At 35.0% G+C, this 24,825-nt stretch overlaps 1 protein-coding gene across 1 annotated transcript in view; it reads left to right on the plus strand.

The window, feature by feature from the left end:
• The window catches only part of CSMD1 (CUB and Sushi multiple domains 1), a 2,488,924-nt gene that overhangs the window by 1,608,585 nt on the left and 855,514 nt on the right, over positions 1-24,825 (plus strand). Inside the window, exon 9 of the mRNA XM_027840340.1 lies at positions 24,355-24,479. Coding sequence (XP_027696141.1) covers positions 24,355-24,479 — 125 coding nt within the window. The remainder of the gene's footprint in view (positions 1-24,354; positions 24,480-24,825) is intronic.

Genomic DNA, 24,825 nt, shown 5'->3' on the forward strand with positions numbered 1-24,825 from the left:
TAAAGATTATGTCATTCTTTCCATTTATATCACCAGTGTTTAGCATCATGCTTGAAATATAGCAAGTACCTGACCTATGCTGGATAGTAAGATCAAAGATCTATAGTTAGAAGGGATCTTAAAGGCCATCTAGTTCAGCCCAGTCATTTACAGATGAGTAAACTAAGACTCAGTAGATTAAGTGATTTGGCCAAGGTTTCATAGATAACAATGAATAGAGAGAGAATTTGAACACGGGTCTTGGGAATATAAATTCATTAGTCTTTTTGCCATACCACACTGCACAATTGCTTGTACTCTGCTATTATTTACTGCACAGAAGGGCATTAGCAACCAACACATGCCCCTAACCACATACACAGTATTTCTTACTCAGATATCAATATATACCTGAGGGTGCTAAGCCTTGCCATTGCATTGGTTCATGTCAATTCTTTTACTCTTTCACCATTCCAGCCTGCTTCTATAGAAGTCAATTTCACTTGAAACTCACTCCAAGAATATACTACACTTACTATACTAAATCACACCAATGTTTATCAAAAAATCATTTCATTGGCTGACCTCTCTTACAATTGTCCCCAGTTTTTATTAATCTCAGGACAATATTTTACCCACTAAAGCAGCCCAATATCATCCCTAAAGATAGTTCCTATTGCTTCAATATCTGTCCATGAAATTGAAGGGACTTGCTTCCCCTTAAACTATGCCAGGGCACATTTATCTCCCATTTTGCCAACATAAGCTCCACAGATTCTAAACTTTCAACAAATGTGAGGTTTAATAGTGTGTATTTCATCCATTATGAAAAAGTAATATAAAAAGAAAAAAAGGAGAAAGTAGGTAGCCATTGAAGATTTTTGAGCACATGTAGAAAATGGCCAGTTAGGAGGAAATATAATATTTCACAAAATCTCATGATATCTTTGATGACAAGATGAATATATTAGGCCAGATAATTACTAAATGATTATTTAAATGATTGATCTCAGGAATAGTCATTAAAGATCAATACCCACTAGAAAGGGAAATAATAGTGGAGTGTCTCAGGGATGTGTCATTGACTCTGTGAGTTTTTGTTTGTTTACGTTTTTACCAATGACCTGGGCAAATACATAAATCTGATGCTTTTCAAATATTTTTATATTAAAAGGATAGTAAGAGACACTAATGACATTGAATGACAAGAAAGGATTTAAAGTAATCTTGAACAGAGAGAATGTTGACTAACGTAGATCTAATAGGATGAAATATAATTGGAATAAATATAAATCCTTACATTTAGTTTCAAAGCCATTTCTCAAGTACAAAATGGGTATTTGTGGATCCAGTAATTTATTTGAATGTGATCTTGGCATTTGGGAAAAAAATAGAAGCTCAATATGAATCAGAAACATAATATTTCAGCAAAACAAACAAACAAACAAAACAAAACCAGGCAAGCCCCCAGAAAAATAAACTAATAAAATCATATATATTGTGAGAAGCGGATGATATAGAATATAGGAATATAGGAAACAGTCCCATTGTAGTCAAAGAAAATCTAAGGAATATTTTTTTCAGTTCGAGGTGTCACATTTTAGGAAGATGAAAAATATGCAGAAGAAGTGACCAGGATATCAAATGGTATTATGATTGAGCCTTATAAAGACCTGATGAGGGAACTGGGTAGTAATTAGCTTAGAGAAGAGAAGACAGGGAGAAGTATGATTGTTCTCTTCAAGTATTCAAAAGGCCGTCACATGGAAGAGGGATCTGACTGGACCTGGAGAATAGAGATGGTAGAAATTACATGAAGGCCAATTTATGATTGATATAATGGAAAAATTCCCAAACATTAGAACTCTCCAGAAATAGAATGGACTGTCTTGGGAGTTAGTAGTCTCTTTTACTGGCAGTTTTTGAGCAAAGACTGGATATCCATTTGATATGGATTTATAGCAGTGATTCTTATTCAGATATGGTTTGGAGATGCTTTTGAAATTACTTGAAAATCTTAGTGTCTGTGATTTATACATGAATAGTGGATGTCCCCCTCAACTGAAAAATTATGTCAGGAGCACAAAAAAAATATGGGATAGGGTTTTCTTCTAAATATTGAAATGAGTCAGTAGTGGAACCTGAGTATGAGGGCTGAATTTCTTTTCTGAAGGTCCAGTTGTCTAATCATAGACCAGATAATTTCATTAGTTTCATTTTATTTCTTAATGTTTGTAGCTCATCTATTCTTTTCTTTTTCTAACCTTATGTTCCTTGTGTCCATTCAGTTCTTCCATCTCCCTAGTACACAAAAATCTTCTTGAACTGATTCCTCATTTTTTTAATTTCAAAATTGCAAAAATAAAAAGTGGAATAGAATGTGGTGAGAAACACAACAGACCATTTGGACTCTCCCCAAAATATTGGCCCAGGGATGACACACTAACATGCAGCATAAACAAAAAACATACTATAAAAAGCTTAATATTTCACTATTGAAAGAGGAACTGGAGTTGAATTCTCTTTACTATGCATAATGCATGGAGAATGAAGAATAAAACTGCAATATTTTGTAGGAGATCAATGTGCTTCAAAACAGTCATATAAAAGGAGATATCTTTTTTAGAGCAATTGTTGCTAATTGTTGTAATTAAACATTATTTTATGTATAGTCTGCCCTGCAGAATTTAGGTTAGAAACTACTCACAACTTAATCTAAAAGATAACTGACCATATCCTAAAGAAAGATATCTTTGAATGACATTTTAAAAACAAGTTTCTTTGATTATCACTAAAGATGAAACACAATGCTAACTACAAAATGCAGCCTATTAGGTTCTATACAATAGTGGCTCTTCTTTCATTGAGATTTATAAAATATTTGGGGAATTTATGTTTTCCAAATTAATACAAAACTTGTTTCCAAAGTATATGATTTGTTTGATTTTTTTTTTAAATCAAATACGAACAGCAACAGAATTCTGTTTTTTTTTTTTTGTAGTTTTAACTGAAGCCCCTCAGCGAATTAGACATTTTTATTCAGATAATTATGGTTGGCATTAGGCTAAGAATGGGATGTACATTTTTCACAACTTTTCCAACTTCAAAGAAAGGTGCAAGCCTCATTAATTTAAACTAATGGATGAGGTCACTCTTAATTAGTTAAAGTATGAGCCTGAGACTTTTTCAAGTACATATAGTAACCCAAACTAATGACTACCATTAGTAAGATGAGATCTTATGCTTAAGTGATTTGTAGTTAGCTCAGGTATAATGGAGCATAACAAAGATACATAAATGAGTATGAATGAATTAATGGATGAATGGATGGTTGCATGGGCAAATAAATTCAAAAACATAATAAATGCTTACTATGTGTTTATATTGTGCTCTGGGGATGAAAATCAGAAAGCGTGATAGTCCCTGCTCTTAAGGAACTGATATTCTAAAGAGAGAGATGGCACATAGGGAAGGTTTCAGTTACCAATCCTATGATCCTTTAGGGGCAATATCAAAACAGATCATACGGCGTCATCTGCAATGTCATTTGCACTGCTAAAATCATATGTTTTTTGATACTTGATCGTTTGATAGTGCCAAGGACTTTGGTGCAAGAACTTTCTTTTCTAGGTCTTTAGAAGTCATGGCTATAGTACCTGCAAATGCAATTGCCAGGCTACACTCCATGGGGGTTATGGCTCTGAGGGCTAGGCTTGTAGTGGTGGGTGTAATGATTGATGGAGGGATTGGTGCCACTCCTATGGCTCTTAGGATTGCATGTCTGTTGTTAACATTTGGTCAGCTGTTGGTATTGATGGTTGTGAAGAAGATGGGCCCTTATTCCATACTGATGTCTCCCTTCAATGAAGGCTATAGGGCTCAGGTTTGGAAATAAAGTCAGTTGCCTGGAGGGCACTGTTATTCCTAAACTTCTAGGTTCAGAGTTCTGGATTTTCTCACTTGGGGTAGGAACGGAGGTGGTTGTGGAGATTTTGATGATTGACTTGACTGAAAAATTGTTACTGCTGTCTTTTCTTCAGGAGACCTTTCTTGTTTAACTAGGATGACTTGCTTGCCATGTGCATGTATTATTATTATGTTTATTTTTTTTTCTTTTTGATAGGATGAATATTTCTCCTTCAATATATATGTCACCAGTTGTTTCTTCAGGAATATATTTAAGGGGGCTAGGAATGTAAATTTCAGGTTAGATAGATGGTATGGAACATTAGACTTCTGCTTGTCCTGAGGACTAGGAAAAATGAATGAAGGATGCAGAGAGGAAGTTTTGGGCTCAACGTAAAGAAATTTTTCATAACCTGTAGAGATAGACATAAGTGAATAGGGGTACTTATTGAGATGGCAGTGACCTCTCACTGGAGGGCAGCAAGTGAAAACTGGATGACCAAATGTGAGCAATGTTTTAAAAGGTTTTCCTCACGTGCAGATTGGACCAAACACTCCCTGAGCTAACTTCTAACTTTGAGATTCTGTGGGATTCAGGAATTCTGAATTAGTAAGGTCCTAATTAATGAAGTTTTCTTGTATATAATCTATATTAATCCTATGGTATTTATCTTTGTAACTAAACTCTGTCCTAAAGGCAAGCATCTGCTGTAGCAAATGACTATTTTATTTTCATTAATGAAATGGATGGAAAAGGTCACTTTGTAATTAGCCTATTATGCTATGCCAACACCTACAAACCGGCATGTCAGGACACAACAATGCATCCAGAAGACATTACACATATAGAGTGAAAAATCTAGATTTCCTCAAGGCTTGGATTCTTCCTCTACTCAGAAAATTGCCAGACTAATATTGTCCATGTTCCCTTTTTTCCTGCATTCTAACTATTTTAGCCACTCTTTCCCATATAGGTCACTTTGACAATCTTCTGAAATTAGAATGATGTTCAGAGTTAGTCTTCTATTTAAGAAATCTACAACCTTGAAGCAGATGCTACTTCTTCCTCTTCTCTGTTCTCTCTTCTTCCTCTTTGTGTCCATCCATGGAAACTGTTATTGGTAGACTTTGTTTCAGTATGAGAATAGCCTCAGAAAATTTAGAAATGGCAATATTACATAGTGAAATGGATTTGGATTCTCAGGCTAGGTCAGATCTTGGCTCTTCAGATCTTGGCTCTTGGGCAGGTCACTGAATATCTCTGGGCCTTTGTTTCCCCCACTTTAAAATGAGGAGACTGGGCAAAATTATTTCTAAAATCCCTTCCATTTTGAAATTCCTTGGTCCTAAAAGAATAAAGATGTCTCAGATAAGTGAGGTAGAAAAATATTAGCTTCGTTTCTGGGGTGGAGCCAAGATGGCAGAGGGAAAGCAGTGACTGTCTTGAGCTCCCTTCCAAAGCCCTCCAAATACTTAAAAAAAATGGCTCTAAACAAATTCTAAAGCAGCAGAACCCACAAAAAGACAGAGTGAAACAAATGTCCAGTCCAAGACAGTGTGGATGGTTGATTGGAAAGGTGTGTTGCACTGGGTTGGAAGAGGAGCGTAGTTTGGCGTGGACACCCAGGCCGCAGCGAACCTGGAGCAGGCCTCAGAGAACTGAATTGCGGGCAGTTGTAGCAGTTTCCAGACTTCTAAACCCCTGAATGCCAAAGACAACTTAGAAGGTCAGTGGGAAAAGTCTGTGACTGTGGTGAGAGAGGAGGTAGGTCTCAGCCCCAAGTCTCGAGCATGGCCAAGGGCCACCTTTTCCTGAGCTTCCAGCCCAGAGACTGAGGGGGAATCAAGTGGCTGATCATAGGGGGATTGCAGGGATCTCTTTGCCAGTGCTGAGGCAGGAATCTCTTGCTTTACCAGGGCTTGGATCTGGGTCACAGTTCTGAGGGGCGGTCCTGGGGTGAGGAGGAGTGCTGGTGTGGTGGAGCTTGTTGTGATGGTGGAGAGAAAACACCTCGCCCCTTATCATAACACCTTGGAAGAACTGAAAATTTACAGGTCCCTAGAAGTAGCTCTGAAAGCAGCTGTACAAACCCCCGAAGCTTGGGACAATACACTCTTCACATTGGAAGCAGACTTTTACCTTAACAAAGAGTTTAAAACTCAAATAATTGGCCAGGATCATGAGTAAGCAGTGCAAAAAGAGTCAGACTATATTATCTTACTTTGGTGACAAAGAAGATCAAAACATACAACCAGAAGAAGAAAACAAAATCAAAGCTTCTATATCCAAAGCCTCTAAGAATAATATGAATCAGTCCCAGGCCTTGGAAGAGCTCAAAAGGGATTTTGAGAAGCAAGTAAGAGAAGTAGAGGAAAAACTGAGAGTGATGCAAGAAAATCATGAAAACAAGTCAATAGCTTGCTAAAGGAGACCCAACAAAATACTGAAGAAAATGACACCTTTAAAAATAGCCTAACCCAAATGGCAAAAGAGGTCCAAAAAGCCAATGAGAAGAATGCCCTAAAAAGCAAAATTGGCCAAATGGAAAAGGAAGTCTAAAAGATTACTGAAGAAAATACTTCCTTAAAAGTTAGAATAGAGCAATTAGAAGCTAGTGACTTTAAGAGAAATCAAGACACTGTAAAACAAATCCAAAAGAATGAAAAATTAGAAAACAATGTGAAATATCTCATTGGAAAAACAACTGACCTGGAAAATAGATCCAGGAGAGAGAATTTAAAAATTATTGGACTATCTGAAAGCCATGATCAAAAGAAGAGCCTAGACATCATCTTTCAAGAAATAATCAAGGAAAACTGTTCTGATATTTTAGAACCAGAGGGCAAAATAGAAATTGAAAGAATCCACTGATCTCCTCCTGAAAGAGATCCCCAAAGGAAAACTCCTAGGATTATTGTAGCCAAATTCCAGAGTTCCCAGGTCAAGGAGAAAATATTACAAGCAGCCAGAAAGAAAGAATTCAAGTATTGTGGAAACACAATCAGGATAACACAAGATTTAGCTGCTTCTACATTAAAGGACCGCAGGGCATGGAATATAATATTCTGGAGAGCAAAGGAGATAGGATTACAACCAAGAATCACCTACCCAGCAAAACTGAGTATAATCCTGCAGGGGAAAAAATAGTCACTCAGTGAAATAGAGGACCTTCAAACATTCTTGATGAAAAGACCAGAGTTGAATAGAAAATTTGATTTTCAAATACAAGACTCAAATGGAACATGAAGAGGTAAACAGGAAAGAGAAAATCATAAAAGACTTATTAAGGTTGAACTGTTCACATTCCTACATGGAAAGATGATATTTATAACTCATGAGATCTTTGTCAGTATTAGGATAGTTGGAGGGGAAAAAATTATATGTATGTATATATAGATATAGATAGAGGGCACAGGGTGAGTTGAAAATGAAGGGGTCATATCTGGAGAATAAAATTAAGGGGTGAGAAAGGAATACACCAGGAGAAGGAGAAAGGGAGAAGTAGAATGGGGTAAATTATCCCACAAAAAAAAACAGAAAAGAAAAGGCTCTTACAGTGGAGGGGAAATAGGGGAAGGTGAGGGGGAATGAGTGAATCTTATTCTCATAGGATTTGACTTAAGGAGGGAATAACATACACATTCAATTGAGTGTGGAAATCTGTCTTACCCTACAGGAAAATGGGGAGGGGGAGGGGACAAGAGAGTAGGGGAATGATAGAGAGGAGGGCAGATTGGGAAAGGGAGTAATCTGAAGCAAATACTTCTGAGGAGAGACAGAGTCAAAAGAAAGAATGGAATAAATGGGTGGGCGGGATGTGTTAAAGGGAAATAGAGTTAGTTTTTCACAGCATGTTTACTATGGAAGGGTTTTGCATAACTGCACATGTATAACCTATATTTAGTTGCTTGCCTTATCAATGATGGTGGGTAGGGAGGGAGGAAGGGAGAAAATTTGGAACCCAAAGTTTTAAAAACACATGTTTAAAAAATGTTTTCACATGCAACTGGGAAATAAGAAATACAAGAAATGGGGTACAGAAATTTATCCTGCCCCACAGGAAAATTGAAGGGGAAGGGGATAAGAGAAGGGGGGGAGAGCTAGAAGGGAAGGCAGGCTAGGGGGAGGGGTATTTAGAATACATGCCATCTTGGGGTGGGGGAAGGGGTGAGATGGGGTGAAAATTTGGAACTCAAAATCTTGTGGAAGTGAATGTTGAAAACAAAAAAATAAATAAAAATTACCATTAAAAAAAAAAGAAAAATATTGGCTTAGGGTAGTGGATTAATACTTTCTGGTACTCCAGGAAGTCAAACCTATTTTTGCATAATAAAGTTAAGACATTTTAATTTCTAATAGAGTAATTATTGATAGATATAACCCATATACACAGAAGTTCTTTGGGAGTCTCAAAAATCTCCAACTTCGCAATTTAAAAGTATTAGTTCTGCAACACTCAGCTTTCCTTGTGGTCCTACTCTCACAGTCATACATTGCTACTGGAAAAACCATATGGACCTTTGTTGACAAGGTATATCTCAGCTTTTTAGTTTGCTGTCTGGATTTGCCATACCCTTTCTTCCAAGGAATCTTTTAATTTCACGGCTGCAGTTGCCATCTGCAGTGATTTTGAACCCAAGAACATAAAACTAACATTGCTTCCATTCCTTTTCCTTCTGTTTGCCAAGAAGTGATAGGACCAGTTGCCAAGATCTTAGGTTTTTTTTTTTTTACGTCAAGCTTCAAGCCAACTTTTACATTCTCCTCTTTCACACTCGTCAAGAGTCTTCTTAATTCCTCTTCAGTTTCTGTCATCAGAGTGGTATCATGTGCGTTTCTGAGATTGTTGATGTTTCTCTTGGCAATTTTAATTCTGGCTTTTTATTCATCCAGCCTGGTATTTCACATGATACACAAAGAATGTGTTAAATTAATAAATACTAAGCCTGGTAACATAGAGAATATTAGGTACTACATAGTAAGAAAAATTCAAGGGAGGTAATATCTAAGAAGTGAGAGTAGTAAAAGTAAGGACCTTAAATATCTTTATATAAATTATATAATATCAGGGTAACAAACAGGGTGAATTAAAAATCTTAATGCAATGAAGACAATTGGCACATATTTAAGTGTTCTCTCTATGTGAGGAATTGTGCTAAGTGCTAAGGACACATAAATAGTGAAATCGGTTCCTTTTCTTAAGAAGTGTGCATTCTAATGAAGGAGACAACCATTATAAAATAGATATATACAAGATTTAGAAAAAGTATATATAATATAACTTTGGAAGTAAAGGCACTGGTAGCTGGAAATATGGGAAAAGTTTCCTGCCAAAGATGGTCTTTGAGTTAATTTAAAAAAACAAAAATTAAAAAAAAAAACAGAGATACAATGAGGCAGATGTGAAGAGGAAGAACTATTATAGGCCTTGGGGAAAGACAAGGCAAAGGAACTACATAGCAAGTCTATCATGGAGTGAAAGGTAGAAGTGTAGATGAAAAATGGAAAAATAGGCAGGGGTCACCATTAGGAGGACTTATCATATGGATCTGCTTCTGATCAAAAAGAAGAAACTGGGTACTAAAGTAAAAATGAAGAAAAACAGGGGCAAATGATTCCACAATCATGTGCTTTGTGAGGAAGGAAAGGAAAAACAGTGAGATATGCAACTTATATTAATAGATTTTGGTCTTCTAACTCTAAAACCAACCTTCTTACTATTCCATCATTTTGCATCTGACTGAACTTGCTTTCCTCAGTCCTACTTATGTCATTTAAGATCAAGTAGAAAAATTTCATGACTGCTTCTTATACCTAACCTACAAATACTTGACCATAGATGCCATGTTTTCTGTTCTCTAGGCTTAACATCTTTTGTTATTTCAATTATTTTGGACCGGACAAGGCTCTTACTCCCTGCAACACAGTATCTGCCTTCCTTTGAACATTCTCTAGATTGTCATGTTCATTCTAAAATGCAATGACTGAAATTCAGTTAGTCAGTGTATGTCAAGGGGTCTGCATGGGAATGCATGTGCATTGTGGAATCTGTCTAGAAGTTTAAGCCATGATATCTTTGGGAAAACATTTTTTTTTTCATTTCTTGAAGCAATGCTTTGGTTCTGAATACAATTGCTTCTACTGTGAAAGTAAACTTGCATCTTAAAAAATCCCTACAGGGTTTGGCATTATTTATAGCTTCTCATGAAAAACAATGTTATATGTACAAATTGGAACCTTTCCAACCATCTTTATATTTTAGCATGAAACACAGACAACCTCTTGACATGTTACAAAATCCTATTTACAATTTGAAAGAATGAGGGACATGATTTATAAGCAAATATTATCTCATTGAGGTCATCTTTTCAGTGCCAGATGCAATGGGTTACTAAAAAACATAATGTTGTATCGTGATAAATATTTCTTAAGATATATTCATTATGTTCACAACAAAGACACACATAAATGTGAATATTAGAGTCAGAAGGGATCTTAGAGGTCGTCTAATCTAACACTTTTACCTAATGAATAAATCTTTATTGAGTAACTGACCAGCAGTTATAACTAGGGTAGGACATTTGAGGCTTTGTTTCAGACTATCACATTTAGATGAATTTAGGAGAAGAATAAACATCAAAGGCAGACTTCAAAGGGGAAGGGAGGAATCCATGAACTTGAGAAGAGTATGGAAGAGCATGTGGGTAACTCTCCTTATTTTTCCCCATTGAAGTAGGTATAGTGAAAAGAAGGAGGTAAGAATTATAAGCTCACTATATGCCTTAGGTTTTCTCTACTCAGTATTTGGAGATACAGATTTCTTTCCCTGCTTTTGCTTCCTTTATTCACTTCTCAATGGGGATTTTTTTAATAGTCTACATCTGCCTTTACTTTATTGATCAAAGATTTTAGTTAGGCCAAAATCCAGTTTGTAGCAACATTCCAGAATTAGCTTTAGGTAATTAAATTTGAGGTGTGAATAGATATAGGTTATAAAGGATCATATCATTGTAAGGTGAATGGGGCTTAAAGGAAAATAGAAACAAGATTAAGAACAACATTGCCTATTCTTTTTAAGCATCTCTCTGATATATATTTTTAATGACATCAAGAACTCGTAAAATATGTGGCTGAATGGGTTGGTTATGTATCAAAAATGAGGGATAACAGATCAAAGACTACATTGGTATCTAATAAATATTGAAAGAGCTAAAGAGAGTCTTCTTTAAATTTTTCCCCTACAGTTTCCAGGTCTTTTGCTGCCTTGGTCTCACTATTTGAGCTTTAGTTTAACATTGTTACTCTTAAAGTGAATGAGGAGCCAATAAATGAATACAAAACTCTTGATTTGTCTTATGGTCTGACCAATAAAAAAAAAAGACATTAGTACTTTTACTTCTATCATTTGATACTATGCATTTGGTAAAAAACAGCAAGCTATTATCCCATAGCTTTCCTCCCTTTCATGGCTAAACTGTTTGAAAAGGCCATATGCAATAGTTGTTTCTACTTCATTTCCTCTCATTCTCTTCTTAACTCTCTACAATCTGACTTCCAAACTCATTCAACCAAAACCAACCTCTCAAAAATTACTAAAATCTCTAATTGCCAAAACTAATGGGCTTTTTTCAATCCTCCTACTCTTTGACCTCTCTGTAGTCTTTGGCATTGTCAATCACTCAATAACCTCTTCTCTCCAGGTTTTGGGGACATTATTCTCTCCTGGTTCTCCTTTTGCCTATCTGACCACTCCATTTCAGTCTTCTTTGATACATCTTCAACCAAGTCATATCTATTAACCTGAGTATCTCACAGGATTCTGTCCTGTGCCACCTTCTTTTTTACCTCTATATTTCTCCACTTCGTGGTCTCATTAACTCACATGGATTAAATTATCACCCATGTGCAGATTATTCTCAGATTTATTTGTCAGGCCCTAACTTCTCTGCTGACTTCCAGACTGACATTTCCAAATGCTTATTAGATGTCTTGGACTGTATGTCCCATAGATAACTTGAACTCAATATGTCCAAGCTGAACTAATTTTCATTCTTCTCCCCAAACCCTCCCCTCTAACTTTCTTATTACTGTTTACATTACCACCATCCACTGAGTCACATCTTATGTGTTATTTTTGATTATTTGCTCTCTCTCCACCCCAAGATCCAATCTGTTGTTAATGCTTGCCAATTTTATTTTTGTAACAACTCTCTTACATGTTCCTTTCTCTTCTCTGACACTATCATTACCTTGTGCAATCCCCCATCACTTTAATCCTAGACTATTGCATAGCCTACTGGTTGTTCTTTGTGCTGTAAATCTCATCTCACTCCAATTCATCCTGCCTTCAACTGTTAAAGTGGTCTTCTTAGGGAAAAAAAAGGCCTCCAGGGGTTCCCTATTACTTCGAGGATCAAATATTAAATCCTCTGTTTAACATTCAAAGTCCTTCATACCCTGTACTGGTTCCTTTCCGGTCTTCTTACGTACTGATCATCTCTACCTCTTGGTATCTCTGATTCCCTGTATACTCAGTATATGTGAGAATGATTTAAATGAAACTTCTCTAAAAGGAGATTCAGACATTTTCCAAAGTTTATTGTTCTTAAACACTTAAAGTCACATTTTAGAATCTCCTAGTTATTTTAAGCTACTTTCACAAATATTATTGCAACTCATACCCTTGAAACTCCTTATACTTTGATTGTTGTAAGGAAGTTATGTTGTGCCATTGTTAACATCTAGGCTCTGAAATTCATCTAAAATATTAGCTTCTTTTCTCTGCTTTCCTTGGGCTAGAGATATCAATCTACTCTCTAATGCATTTTCAGTAGTGCTAACTTGCCTTAAGGCTTGAAGAGATGATTCTAAAGACTGTCGCTATAAAAGGAAAAAAATGACCCAGAAATGACATATTATGTGTGGGAATCAAAAGAGTAATAAAAAGCACTCCAATATTTACAGCTATTACACATTTGTCTCTTTGATTATAGTGTTGTCTGAGATACTGTGCAAGGCAGGAGCTGACAAAGTTTTATTGGCTTTGTGGCCAGTTTACTTGCAAATTGTCTTTCAACCTCCTTGGTCCCATCTGTTGCAATGAGATTTTTAATTTACTGGGCACAGTCAGGTGAAGTAGGTTAGCTTTTTCCTCAGCATAAGTAGGGATGATTTGTTGGAGAATCTGAGAGGTTATAGGAAAAGCAGAGTGATGCAATGCAAAGAGCTCTTCATTTGGAGTTGGGGAACCTGAGGTCAAACCCTGTCTTTCACACCTTATGACTTATGTGGCCTCAGTCAAGTCAACCTCTGTGTCTCTCTCTTTTGTGAGATGAGAGGGTTGGATGAGATGATCTTGAAAGTCAAGAGATAAATAAACAAGCCTTTATTAATCACATACTACAATATCATAGTACCATGCTATCTCTACTTCTGTGAACATAAAATATGTCTGGAATTTAGGTAGATATTACAAAGAAATATTTCAAAAATAGAAGTGCAGGTTAATTTTTATAACTCGACAGGTTTTTCAATTGTGGTAGCAATTTTGACCAGTGGAAGATGAGATAGTAGCCTTGGGATCACTTAAGTGATTTTCTAGGTTTCAAGACTGGAATTGACCTTATAAATCACAGGATCACAGAAAGAAGAGAAGGAAGAAATGGAAAGGATATCAGAGACCATCTAACCTAACTCCCAGGGAGATTAAGTGACTTGCCCAAAGTCACACAGAGAGTAATCAGGATTTGAACATAATCCCTCTTGTACCAGAGCCAAAACTTCTTTTCTACTACATGTTTCTTCTCAGTTTTTGAGAAGCAGGATAGAATAATAGAAAGAGTGTTTGACCAGAAAAAGTCTTGGTACCTATGTTGAAGTCCTGCCTCTGACACTTGCTATTCATGTGACCATGATTTAGCCACTATTATCTCTGAGCCCCAATTGGCTTTATTGAAAAATAGAAATTATAATACCTGTAATAGAGATCTCACAAAGTTATTCTGAAGATTAATCAAAGTATGTAGAGTTCTTCATAAACCTTAAAGTACTCTATAAATATCAACTATTCTTCTTGGTATTGTTGTTATTGTAGATTCATGTCTTTATACTCTGAATTACTCCTGATTAACACATCTATTCATTTATTCATTAATTAAATATTTATTAAGCCTTCCTTTTCAGAGTTCTCCATTAGGCTACAGGAGAGCAAAATTAATAAATGGCATAGCCAGGATTTGAAGACAAAAGTTCCAATATGATAAATCTAGCACAGCCTGTAATACCCAGTTTCAACCTCCATTCTCACACATATATTTTACTGCTCCCCTTTAGAATGCCCTTGATGAAAGGGGTTTCTTTCTTCTTTCTCCCTCTCTCATCCCTCTATTTTCCTCTGTCTCCCCTATTTGTCTTCCCTTTCCTCCTTAGGACTGGTACTTATGACATACTTGATGAATTGAATTGTTGAATTTCTACAACCTAAACTTTAAAACTTGATGACACCATCTTTTAAAAAGATTTTGTGCTTTCTCATCACTGATTTTTTTCTTACAATATTTTTGATACCCAGAATATCTGTTTTCCTTTTGTCACTTCCTCTTCATCTTTGAAGAATCAGTTCATATTATACCTCTTTTATGAAATATTCCTTGTTCTCCTAGGCTGAAGTGATCTTTACCTCTTCTGAACTTTCATATTACTCTATAATTTCCATATTCACTTGGTTCACTGTATTTTGTATTTTAATTATTCATATATAATTCATATCTCTACTACTAGACTATAAGTTCTTTGAGAGTAGATAGCTTACACTTTTAAACATATTGAAGAGATAATGGGTTATTCATCCAGTTTTTATCTTATTCTAACAGTTTAACCTAATCACCTGGGCACCTATTAATTACCTGCACATCATATTTTATGATTCTATACAAATAGAGTTTCAAGAGGTGCAACTAAAAACATCCAACTATTGTCAGTCACTGTTGGTGTATGATTTTCACTCATTACTCTAATTTTTATTGACTGAAGAGTATCTGTTGGTAACTATTTTCTTCTGATTCTTTCCTTTGTCCCTGCAAGTTTCCATGAAAATTGTTGGTACCTTAAGGGTCAATAGAGAGACTTTCATGCGAATATGACTGTATAGCATATAACTAAGATAAATTATATACTTTAAATGATATAAAGCATATTATCCAAGGTATACACTATTGCATAAAAAGGTGTACATTCTTACAGTCCAATGGGATGTGATTTGTATGATTGATGGAAGTATCCATATTGATCATATATATATATGCATATATGTATATAGACATATGTATATATACATATTTTATATATATATATATATATACATATATGTATATATATGTAATAGAACCTCTGAAATATTGAATTATGATTGGGACACTCAGACTGAGATATCCAGTTAAACATTTGAAAATGGAGTTCTAGGATGAGTGAGTGAGAGAGAGACAGAGAAAGAGAGAAAGACAGAGAGACAGAGACAGAGAGACACAGAGAGTTCTTGCCTTCAGACCCACCATGAGGCACTTTAGCCATCTTCCTTCCATGAATATGCTATGTCTCTTCCACCACATGTCTAAGAACACTAATTGCATTGAGAAACCATTTCTGGAAAGGACATACCAATTATCCTGTGCCTCCACTCACTATCTCAGTTCCCTCCTTGGCCACCACTCCCCTGCTGTGTTATCTTTCACTATTAGTTTATAATATCCTTGAGTATAGATATTGTCTGGCTTATATGTATCCCTAACATGTAGCATAGCATGTGGTGTACAGTAAGTGCCTGATAAATGTTTTCATTTGCTTATTCATTAAGACTAGAAAAAGAGATCGAATAGTAATCTGCATTGAGGTTTCTATAAGAACATCATCTACTCTATAAAGGTTAAGATAATTTTGTTTTTCTTTAAATGGTATTGAAATTGTCTTCACGGTGTAATTGGTCAAGAGACTAAGGCTCAGACTATTGACCTAGCTTCCCCATGGACCATATACAAAAGTCACTGAAGGAAGAGTCAGGGACTTCTCCCTCAGGTTTGGCATTGGTGTATTGGTGTATTGATGTATGGCATCCTCAGAGTCAGTAGCTGTGCCTAGCTGAATTAATTCTGTATCCTTACTAAATATCCTTTCCACATTATTGTTAACTTCTAAATGGTCTATAAATATTTTATTTCATTCCTATTCCAATCCTGAACCACTAGACCAGTCCCACTGAGCCCTGGTCTGGACTAATGATGATGAACCATCCAAGGCATAGCAAGGAGAAAGAGGTGAAAAAGTAGTGTTATGAGGGCAGTGCTACCTGACATGATGGGACAATGACGAAAACAAATTTTCACAAACTTCATCATTTAAAGTCCCGCAACTGCTCTGCCCATCATTAGCTTCAGAAGAGCAGGTAACAAAGGAAGAGAAAGACTGAATAATGGAGGCAATTCTGTAGCATTGATAGGTTCCTTCCATCATTTTCACTTCTGCCATGAAGTAAATTCTTTTATTTATTTATTTTTATTTTACAATAAATTATTTATATAAAAATGAAGGAAAGTATTTCTTGATATGTATCCACAAAAATTTTATTAATATGATGAATTTCTTCATGCGTACTGTCAAAAGGAATTAAAGACAGCCCAGGGACTGTTATAGTGTTGTGAATGAAAGCGTTAAGCTTGGGATCAGAAAAGACCTGGGTTCAAATTTTATCTCAAATATTTGCTGGCTATAATGGTGGCAAGACAGAACCACTCAGTTCCTTCACCAGTAAAAATGATGATAATGATGATACCTATGGAACTTATGCCATAGAGTTATTATGAGCATCACATGAGGAAGAATATGTAAAAGTATTTCATAAATCTCAAAGTCTCATGTCTATGTAAATGTCAGTTATTACTGTTTAGGGCATGGGAAGGAACTGCTTATTTTGTTTCTATAACAAAAATTCATTTTTAAAAAATTGATATGATCCACTACTCCCATTCAAATTGAAAATGAAACTTCTGAGTTAGATAAACTTGATTGACTGAAATCTAGTGGATGATTTTTATAACAGGCAAATAGAAGAATTATCTCAGTAGCTGAGAGGACATTTTATTGTCTGTTTCTAGTCCTTTAAAAATGAAGAACATCAGTTAGATTATTATAGCCATTATAGGTGTTACCAGGTGGCACAATGTTGCTCTGATCATGCTGAACAGATAGTGCTCATTCTTCTTTTGTTTGTTTGCCCTTTAAAAATAACAGCAATTATTGTGTAGACAGAAATAATTGGAGTTCTTTGTAGAATTGTTGTAATTTATATTCTTCATACTCATTATTCACAAATAAGGGTTCAGGAATTTCCTTAGTCCTATGGACCATCAGCAAGGTTATGCATTGGTTATTGATACAACTGGCAAGGTCTGTAGCATGAATAAAACTGAATTTTGCTAGAGCTGTTCCTTGTACCTGCAAAGTCCTACATCTCTTTCATTTGTTGGATTCCTGCTCATTCTTTAATGATCAACTAAATGTCATCTCCTTCATGAAACCTACTTTTTCCCCTCAGTCCTCACATAGAACTTTGTTATTCACTTCTCTAATATAGCCAGACCCCAATTAGTATGAATAATAAATTCCCCTGAGTTGGTCACATTATTTATACTTGAACTGCATATTACCATTATGCTGGAACCAATCATCACATTTTATATAATTATAACTTTAAATAGTGAAAATTCATATACATGCAACCACTTTAGGGGATTCATTAGTCATGCTGATTAGTATTTTACTGTACACTTAGCAAATGATATTGTGTGTAATAATATTGTTTGTGTCAGACTAGGAGGTCCAAGAAGACAAGGATTATGTCTTAGATGAATTTAGTATCTCATCAATAAATTAATTAAGGTATTTTAAATGCTGCAAAAGTTAAATATTCATTGAATGGATTTAAAGCTGAATGATAGAAGGGATGAGGAGTAGTACCTCTGATGGTCAGTGGTGGATTATGAACTTTACCATAGGTTCTCTACTCTTGTTCTATAGGTTGAAGTCAATGGGACTAATGTTTTTTGAAGAAAACAAAGCCTCATCCATAAGCAAAATAACAATATTATGGAAATTTTCTTGTTGAACAGAATTCTTGAATCTTTGCTCAAGCCATGTTGGAGGACACAACATTGAATGTTACCCCAGTGGAAATTTTGTCTCTAAAAATGAATTTATATCTTTTCTCTTATAAAAATGAATTTTGTGGTTTAATGGATTTCATATTTGTCCTTAGATTCCAGAAGTCTAGAAGTGAGATATGTTCTCCAAGTATTATAAGTGATGAGCTCTACTTCTTTGAAGCATCAACATCTCCTCCTACCATATGAATTCTGTTCAAGTTTTATTCTTCTCTTGTAATGTTTTAATCTGTAAATGCCTCAAGTTATTCCAGAAGTACATAAGGTATAGCTCTTAAATAAATCCACAAATGCCTATAGTATTTAAGGGGTAACATTTAGAAGGGATTTAAAACAAAATAACCATTATAAGTGAGATGATTAATTTGAAAATTTCCAAATGAGATAATGGTACAAATGATAAGTATTCTAGGTAAGAAAATGTATTTCCCTTTGATTCTGCAGCTTTAAATAGCAGAATACTTGTCAGGTTAATTTTTTCCTCTTCACATAATCTAACAGTTTACCTTAAACTTCTGACTGTCTATCTACATCTGTATCTATCATCTATCTCTCTCTCTCTCTGTCTGTCTGTCTGTCTATATCACATTTTATAACTTTGTACCCATTCTCTTATTGGTGGATATGTGCTGTTCCTTTCAATAACAGTGCTTGTATACATTAATAGCTGGTTATTCTAAACTCTGTTATTGACTAAAAGGTACCTATCAGTAATTATTTCTTCCAGTGTTTTTTCTTCTTTTTATCATGGGACATTTCAGGAAAATCAAAGCATGAATCAACTCTTACTCTGTCACTAATTCATTTTCTATCTAACAAATAGAATACATACCAGAGAAGTCAGAGAACTCAAAGAGACTTGAGGCTTGTATTAATAGAAAGTGAAATGGTATGAAATGATATTGTCATATTGTTATTCTTGTTATATAATAGAAAACTAGACTTAGAACCTGAATTGGTCGTTTCGAAAGAGTACCTGTCATGCCTGCTTTCTAACTTTAAATCCATTTATTAAATGCCATGAACTAAACCTCAATTAGGTTACTGCAACAGAATGACACTTCATTGCCTTGTAGCTTTTTCACCTGTCATCTTCAGACAACATTATATTGTTATATTTACTGCTATTTTTATTTTCTCTAATTTGTGAAGTGGGTTCAGGGATAATGACTTGTTTTAACATGGAGGCGATGATTAGCATATGAAACAAGGCTAGAATTTATGCCCCCTTTAAACAAATATACAGAAGGGACAATAACCTAACCAGAGGTCCAGAAGTGAGGATGAGATTGGATTGTCATAAGATAAACTAGCCCAGAGCAGGTTAGTTTGGAAGGATAATGGAAGATGAGATTGGATAGGAAAAGTGTGGCTAATTGATAGAGAACCTTGATTATTAGACAGTGGTAGACTAGATAGAGATACTAATGTTGTTCAGTTGTTTTTCAGTCATGTCCAAAGTTTTGTGACACATTTGGGATTTTCTTGGCAAATATACTGTAATGGTTTGCCATTTCCTTCTCCAACTCATTTTACAGGTGAGGAAATTAAGGCAAACAGCGTTAAGTGACTTGCCTTGATCACCCAACTAGTAAATGACTGAGGCAGAATTTAAAATCAGGTTTTCCTAACCAGGCCTGCCACTCTATCTCCTGCACCATCTAACTGCCCCTAGAGATAATAATAAGGAACCCTAAGAGGTATACCTTGATGAAAACATTGATTCAAGAAAATGAACTTTGCAATTGGGTGTAAGATATACTGGAAAGGACTGTGATTAGAAGTTAGTTAAGATCTGTTATAATTTTCTAGGTTTGAGACAGTGAGGACATTAGGTTAATTGAAGTAGAAAAGGAAGGGTGATATTTTAGATGGAATGGCTCCACAGGACTTGGTGAGTAACAGTATATAAGGGATGGTGAAGAGAAGAGTCATTCATTGATTCAATTAATATTTATTGGGTGTATAGTAGCACTGTAGGGGATAAAAAGATGGATAAATGAAATACATAACTGTCTTCCAGCAGCTTAAAAATAAATATGGCTACAAAAATTCTGGCCTGTAATACACAGAGAGATGATGATACCATTGATAAAAATAGTTATATTGGAAATATGAAAGGGTGTAGAAGGATCTTGGTCTTAGTTTTCTATATGGTGATTTGTAAGTAGTCTCTTGTCCATCTTTACAATAATTTCATGAAAAGATTAATTGAAGGACAGCTGGCTAATAGTGTTTCTAATGTTCTGAAATTTTTAATTGGAGAAGTATGTTCTTCATTTATATATGTGTATTATATATGTGTATATATATATATATATGGACATATGTATATATATACACACATACATACACACATACACACATTACTAAATCACAATCTGAATTTTCCTTATGCTTTGATTCCCTCCATTTTATTTTTTTAAACTGATACTTTTGTGAATTAATTAACCAGTTGACAAGCCTTTTCTAGGCAGTTAGGTGGTACACTGTATAGAGCACTGAACTTGGAGACAGGAAGACTGAGTTTAAACCTGGCCTCAGATACTTTCTAGCTATGTAACAATCGTGTTAAAAATATTTCCACATTAGTCATGTTGTGAAAGAAGAATGAGAATAAAAGGAAAAAACAAGAAAGAAAAAATAAAAAAGGGAAAACAGTATGCTTTGATATGCACTTAGACTCCATAGTTCTTTCTCTGGATTTGGATAACATTTTCCATCATGAGTCTTTTGAAATTGGCTTGGATGATTGCATTGCTGAGAAGAGCTAAGTCTGTCATAGTTGATCATTGCACAGTGTTGCTGTTACTATGAATAATATTCTCCTGATCCTGCTTGCTTCACTCAGCATCAGTTCATATAAGTCTTTCCAGGTTTTTCTGAAATCCACTTGCTCATCATTTCTTATAGCACAATAATATTTCATTACATTCATATAGTACAACTCGTTCAGTCATTCCCCAATTGATGGACATACCCTCAATTTCCATTCTTTGCCACCACAAAAAGAGTTGCTATAAATATTTTGTACACGTTGGTCCTTTTCCCTTTTCCCTTTTTTATAATCTTTTTGCAAGACAGACTTAGTAGTGGCATTGCTGGATCAAAGAGTATGCACAATTTTATAGTCCTTTGATCATAGTTCCAAATTGCCCCCCAGAATGTTTGGATCAGTTCACAACTCCACCAACAATGCATTGGTGTTCCAATTTTCCCACATCTTCTCCAACATTTATCATTTTCCTTTTCTGTCATATTAGCCAATCTGATAAATGTGAGGCAGTACCTCAGAGTTGTTTTATTTTGAATTTCTTTAATCAATAATGATTTAGAGCATTTTTTTCATTTGACTAGAGATAGTTTTAATATTTTCCTCTGAAAACTGCCTGTTCATATTCTTTGACCATTTATCAATTAGGGCATGATTTGTATTATTGTAAATTTGACTCAGTTCTTTATTTATTTGAGAAATTAGGCCTTTATCAGAAACACTGGCTGTAAAAATTATTTCTAGCTTTGTGCTTTCCTTCTAATCTTGGTTGCATTGGCTTTGCTTATACAAAAACTTTTCAATTTAATGTAATCAATATTATCCATTTTGCATTTCATAATGTTCTCTATCTCTTGTTTGATCATAAATTCTTCCTTTTTCCCCTTGATTTCCTAATTTGCTGATAATATCACCCTTTATGACTAAATCATGTACCCATTTTGACCTTATCTTGGTATACAGTGTGAGATGTTGGTCTTTGCCTAGTTTCTGCCATACTGTTTTCCATTTTTCTTGGAAGGTTTTGTCAAATAGTGAATTCTTATTCCAGAAGCCAGTCTTTGTGTTTATCAAAAAGTAGTTACTATAGGCATCTACTGCTTGTGTCCACTTGATCTCCACTCTACTTCTTAGCCACTACCAAGTAGTTTTGATGATTGCCACTTTATAATATAGTTTTAGATATGGAGTTGCTAGGTCACCTTCCTTTGCATTTTTTTCAATAATTACCTTGATATTCTTGACATTTTATTCTTCCAGATGAATTTTATTATTTTTTCTACCTCTATAAAATATTTTTGGTAGTTTGATTGGCATGGCACTATATAAGTAAATTAATTTAGGTAGAATTGTCATTTTTACTATACCAGCTTGGCCTACCCATGAGGGATTTATATTTTTCCAATTGTTTGATATGACAAGCATTTTGTAATTGTGTACATATAGTTCCTGGGTTTGTCTTGGCAGGTGAACTCCCAAATATTTTATATTATCCATAGTTATTTTAAATGGAATTTCTCTTTCTATCTCTTGCTGCTGGGCTTTGTTGGTAATATATAGAAATGCTGATGTTAGATTTATTTTATGTCCTGCAACTTTGCTAAAGTTGTTTATTGTTTCATATAGTTTTTTAGTTGATTCTCTAGGATTCTCTAAGTATACCATCATATCATCTGCAAAGAGGGATAGTTTTGTTTCCTCATTTCCTTCAATTTATTTTTCTTCTCTTATTGTTAAAGCTAACATTTCTAGTACAGTGTTGAATAACAGTGTTGATAAAGGGCATCCTTGTTTCACCCCTGTTCTTATGGGGAATGCTTCTAGCTTACCCCCATTACATGTAATGCTTGTTGATGGTTTGAGATGGATACTGCTTATCATTTTAGAAAAAAATAAAACTTCATTTATTCCTATGCTCTTTTGTGTTTTTTTTAATGGAATGGGTACTATATTTTGTATATTTTCTGAATCTATTGAGGTAATCATGATTTTTGTTAGGTTTGTTATTGATATGGTCAATTATGCTGATAGTTTTCCTAATATTCAACCAGGCTTGCATTCCTGGTATAAATCCCACCTGATCATAGTGTTATAATGTATATTTTATGCATATATCCCAAAGTATTATGTGTGTATCTGTATGGATAGACATATCTATACGTTTATATATGTGTATTTACATACATTTCTGAATATATTTATATATTTAAAAATATACCCATATGTATATACATCCATACATATAATTGTGTGTGTGTGTTTGTGGTGTAGCATGTTACAAACTTCTATATTTTGGTATATTCAAACAAATTTCCACATTTGGGTAAACTTACATATTTTCAGAAAAACCCCTCTGTGGGTGTGTCTGTATGTCTATCTGTGGGTCCATGTAAGTGTCAATATAACATTCTGAAAAGAGAGATAGTCTTGGTATTGGGAAGGTCTGGGTGCAAGTGTTGCTGCTGACACATACCAGCTTTGTAATCATAGTTAAGTCACTATATCCTTCTGTGCCTCTATGAAACTATGAGTTGTCTTTCTTCATTAGTGGAGGGAAGTCCCAGATTAATTCTCTAAATGGATGATATTATAGACTTGGACCAAAAAGAAAAAAACAAAAACAAAGAAAAATATGTATGCATTGTGCATGTGCATATGAGTGTGTGCATTTGTGTTTAACATGCATATATTTATATTTAAGTGTAGTGAAAGCTGCATTATGAAATGCAGATATATGGCAAAGAATTATACTTCCAAGTATGCAGAAAAGGAAAACTTCCCTTTTTCTTACCTCTTCTCTCTCTAAACATACTCCCACTTCCATTACTTCTTTTCTGTATTCCCAGTCCCCGTGGCAAAGTGAAAAGAAAACATGGGCAGAATTTGCTCCTTTAAAAGGATACTTGTCAGAATGTAAAATAGTGGTACACTATGCTTAATGCCACATGTCAGGTTCAGGAGAAGTAATTGGGTGTGCGTTCAACATACATGATTTATGACTTGAGCATTTTCTTATGCACCTGCTGAATTGTTATTATGTTTTAGTGTTTTGTCAATGCTCACAACCTCAAAGCTTCATGTTTTCAGATGTAGCACTAGAGCCAAAGTAATTTTTCATCCAACTGTAGCCTGGATAGATTACATTAAAATGGGGTGGGAAAAGATTTTCCCAGGAGATATATTTCCCCAATATAGTATGTGGCCTTCCTTTGACTATAATTGATATGTGTTGTTTTAAAATATATTCTTCTGCTGCAGTTCTCACACATTGATGGCATGGTACAGATATTTGCCCTTTTGATATAAAACTTTTCCTCATGTTAAAATGACTGGTTATCTGAATTTTTTTCAAAACTTTATTCCTTTTTTCCATGTACATATTTGACAGTTTTGGCTGTACTTCCAAATTTGCAATAGGCAACATATTGGTTTCTCTGATCTTCATACTCAATAAACTCTGTTTTTTTTGTTTCTTGATTCCATAGGGTGGGGGCAAGTGTCCAGTTCTCCTGTGAAGATAATTATGTGCTTCAGGGTTCTAAGAGCATAACATGTCAAAGAGTCACAGAGACACTAGCAGCATGGAGTGACCACCGGCCAATCTGTCGTGGTAAGGAATATAATATGGGTCCTCTTTTTTACTGATTACCTAGGTGCTTTTTGTGACCAATTTAAACTTTTAAGTGTAAGTCATTGTAAATAAACAGAATAAGCAATGGTCTGGGTGTCAAAAGTTCTAGTACCAGATCTTCATTGACATCTCTTTGTGCCTTGGGTCCAGTAATTTAATCTAGTTTCCTCATCTGTGAAATGAGCGAATTGCAAAATGATGGATTCAATGTAAGATTGATTCCAGCTTAGACATTTAGTACATTTTCACCAATCTTTCCTTCCTCCCTTCTTTTCTTCTTCCCTCTCCCCTTCCCTTTCTATCTTCTTCCCTCCCTTCTTCCCTT

This window comes from Vombatus ursinus, unplaced genomic scaffold (genome assembly GCF_900497805.2).
Source record: "Vombatus ursinus unplaced genomic scaffold, bare-nosed wombat genome assembly UNPS02014841.1, whole genome shotgun sequence".
NCBI lineage: Eukaryota > Metazoa > Chordata > Mammalia > Diprotodontia > Vombatidae > Vombatus > Vombatus ursinus.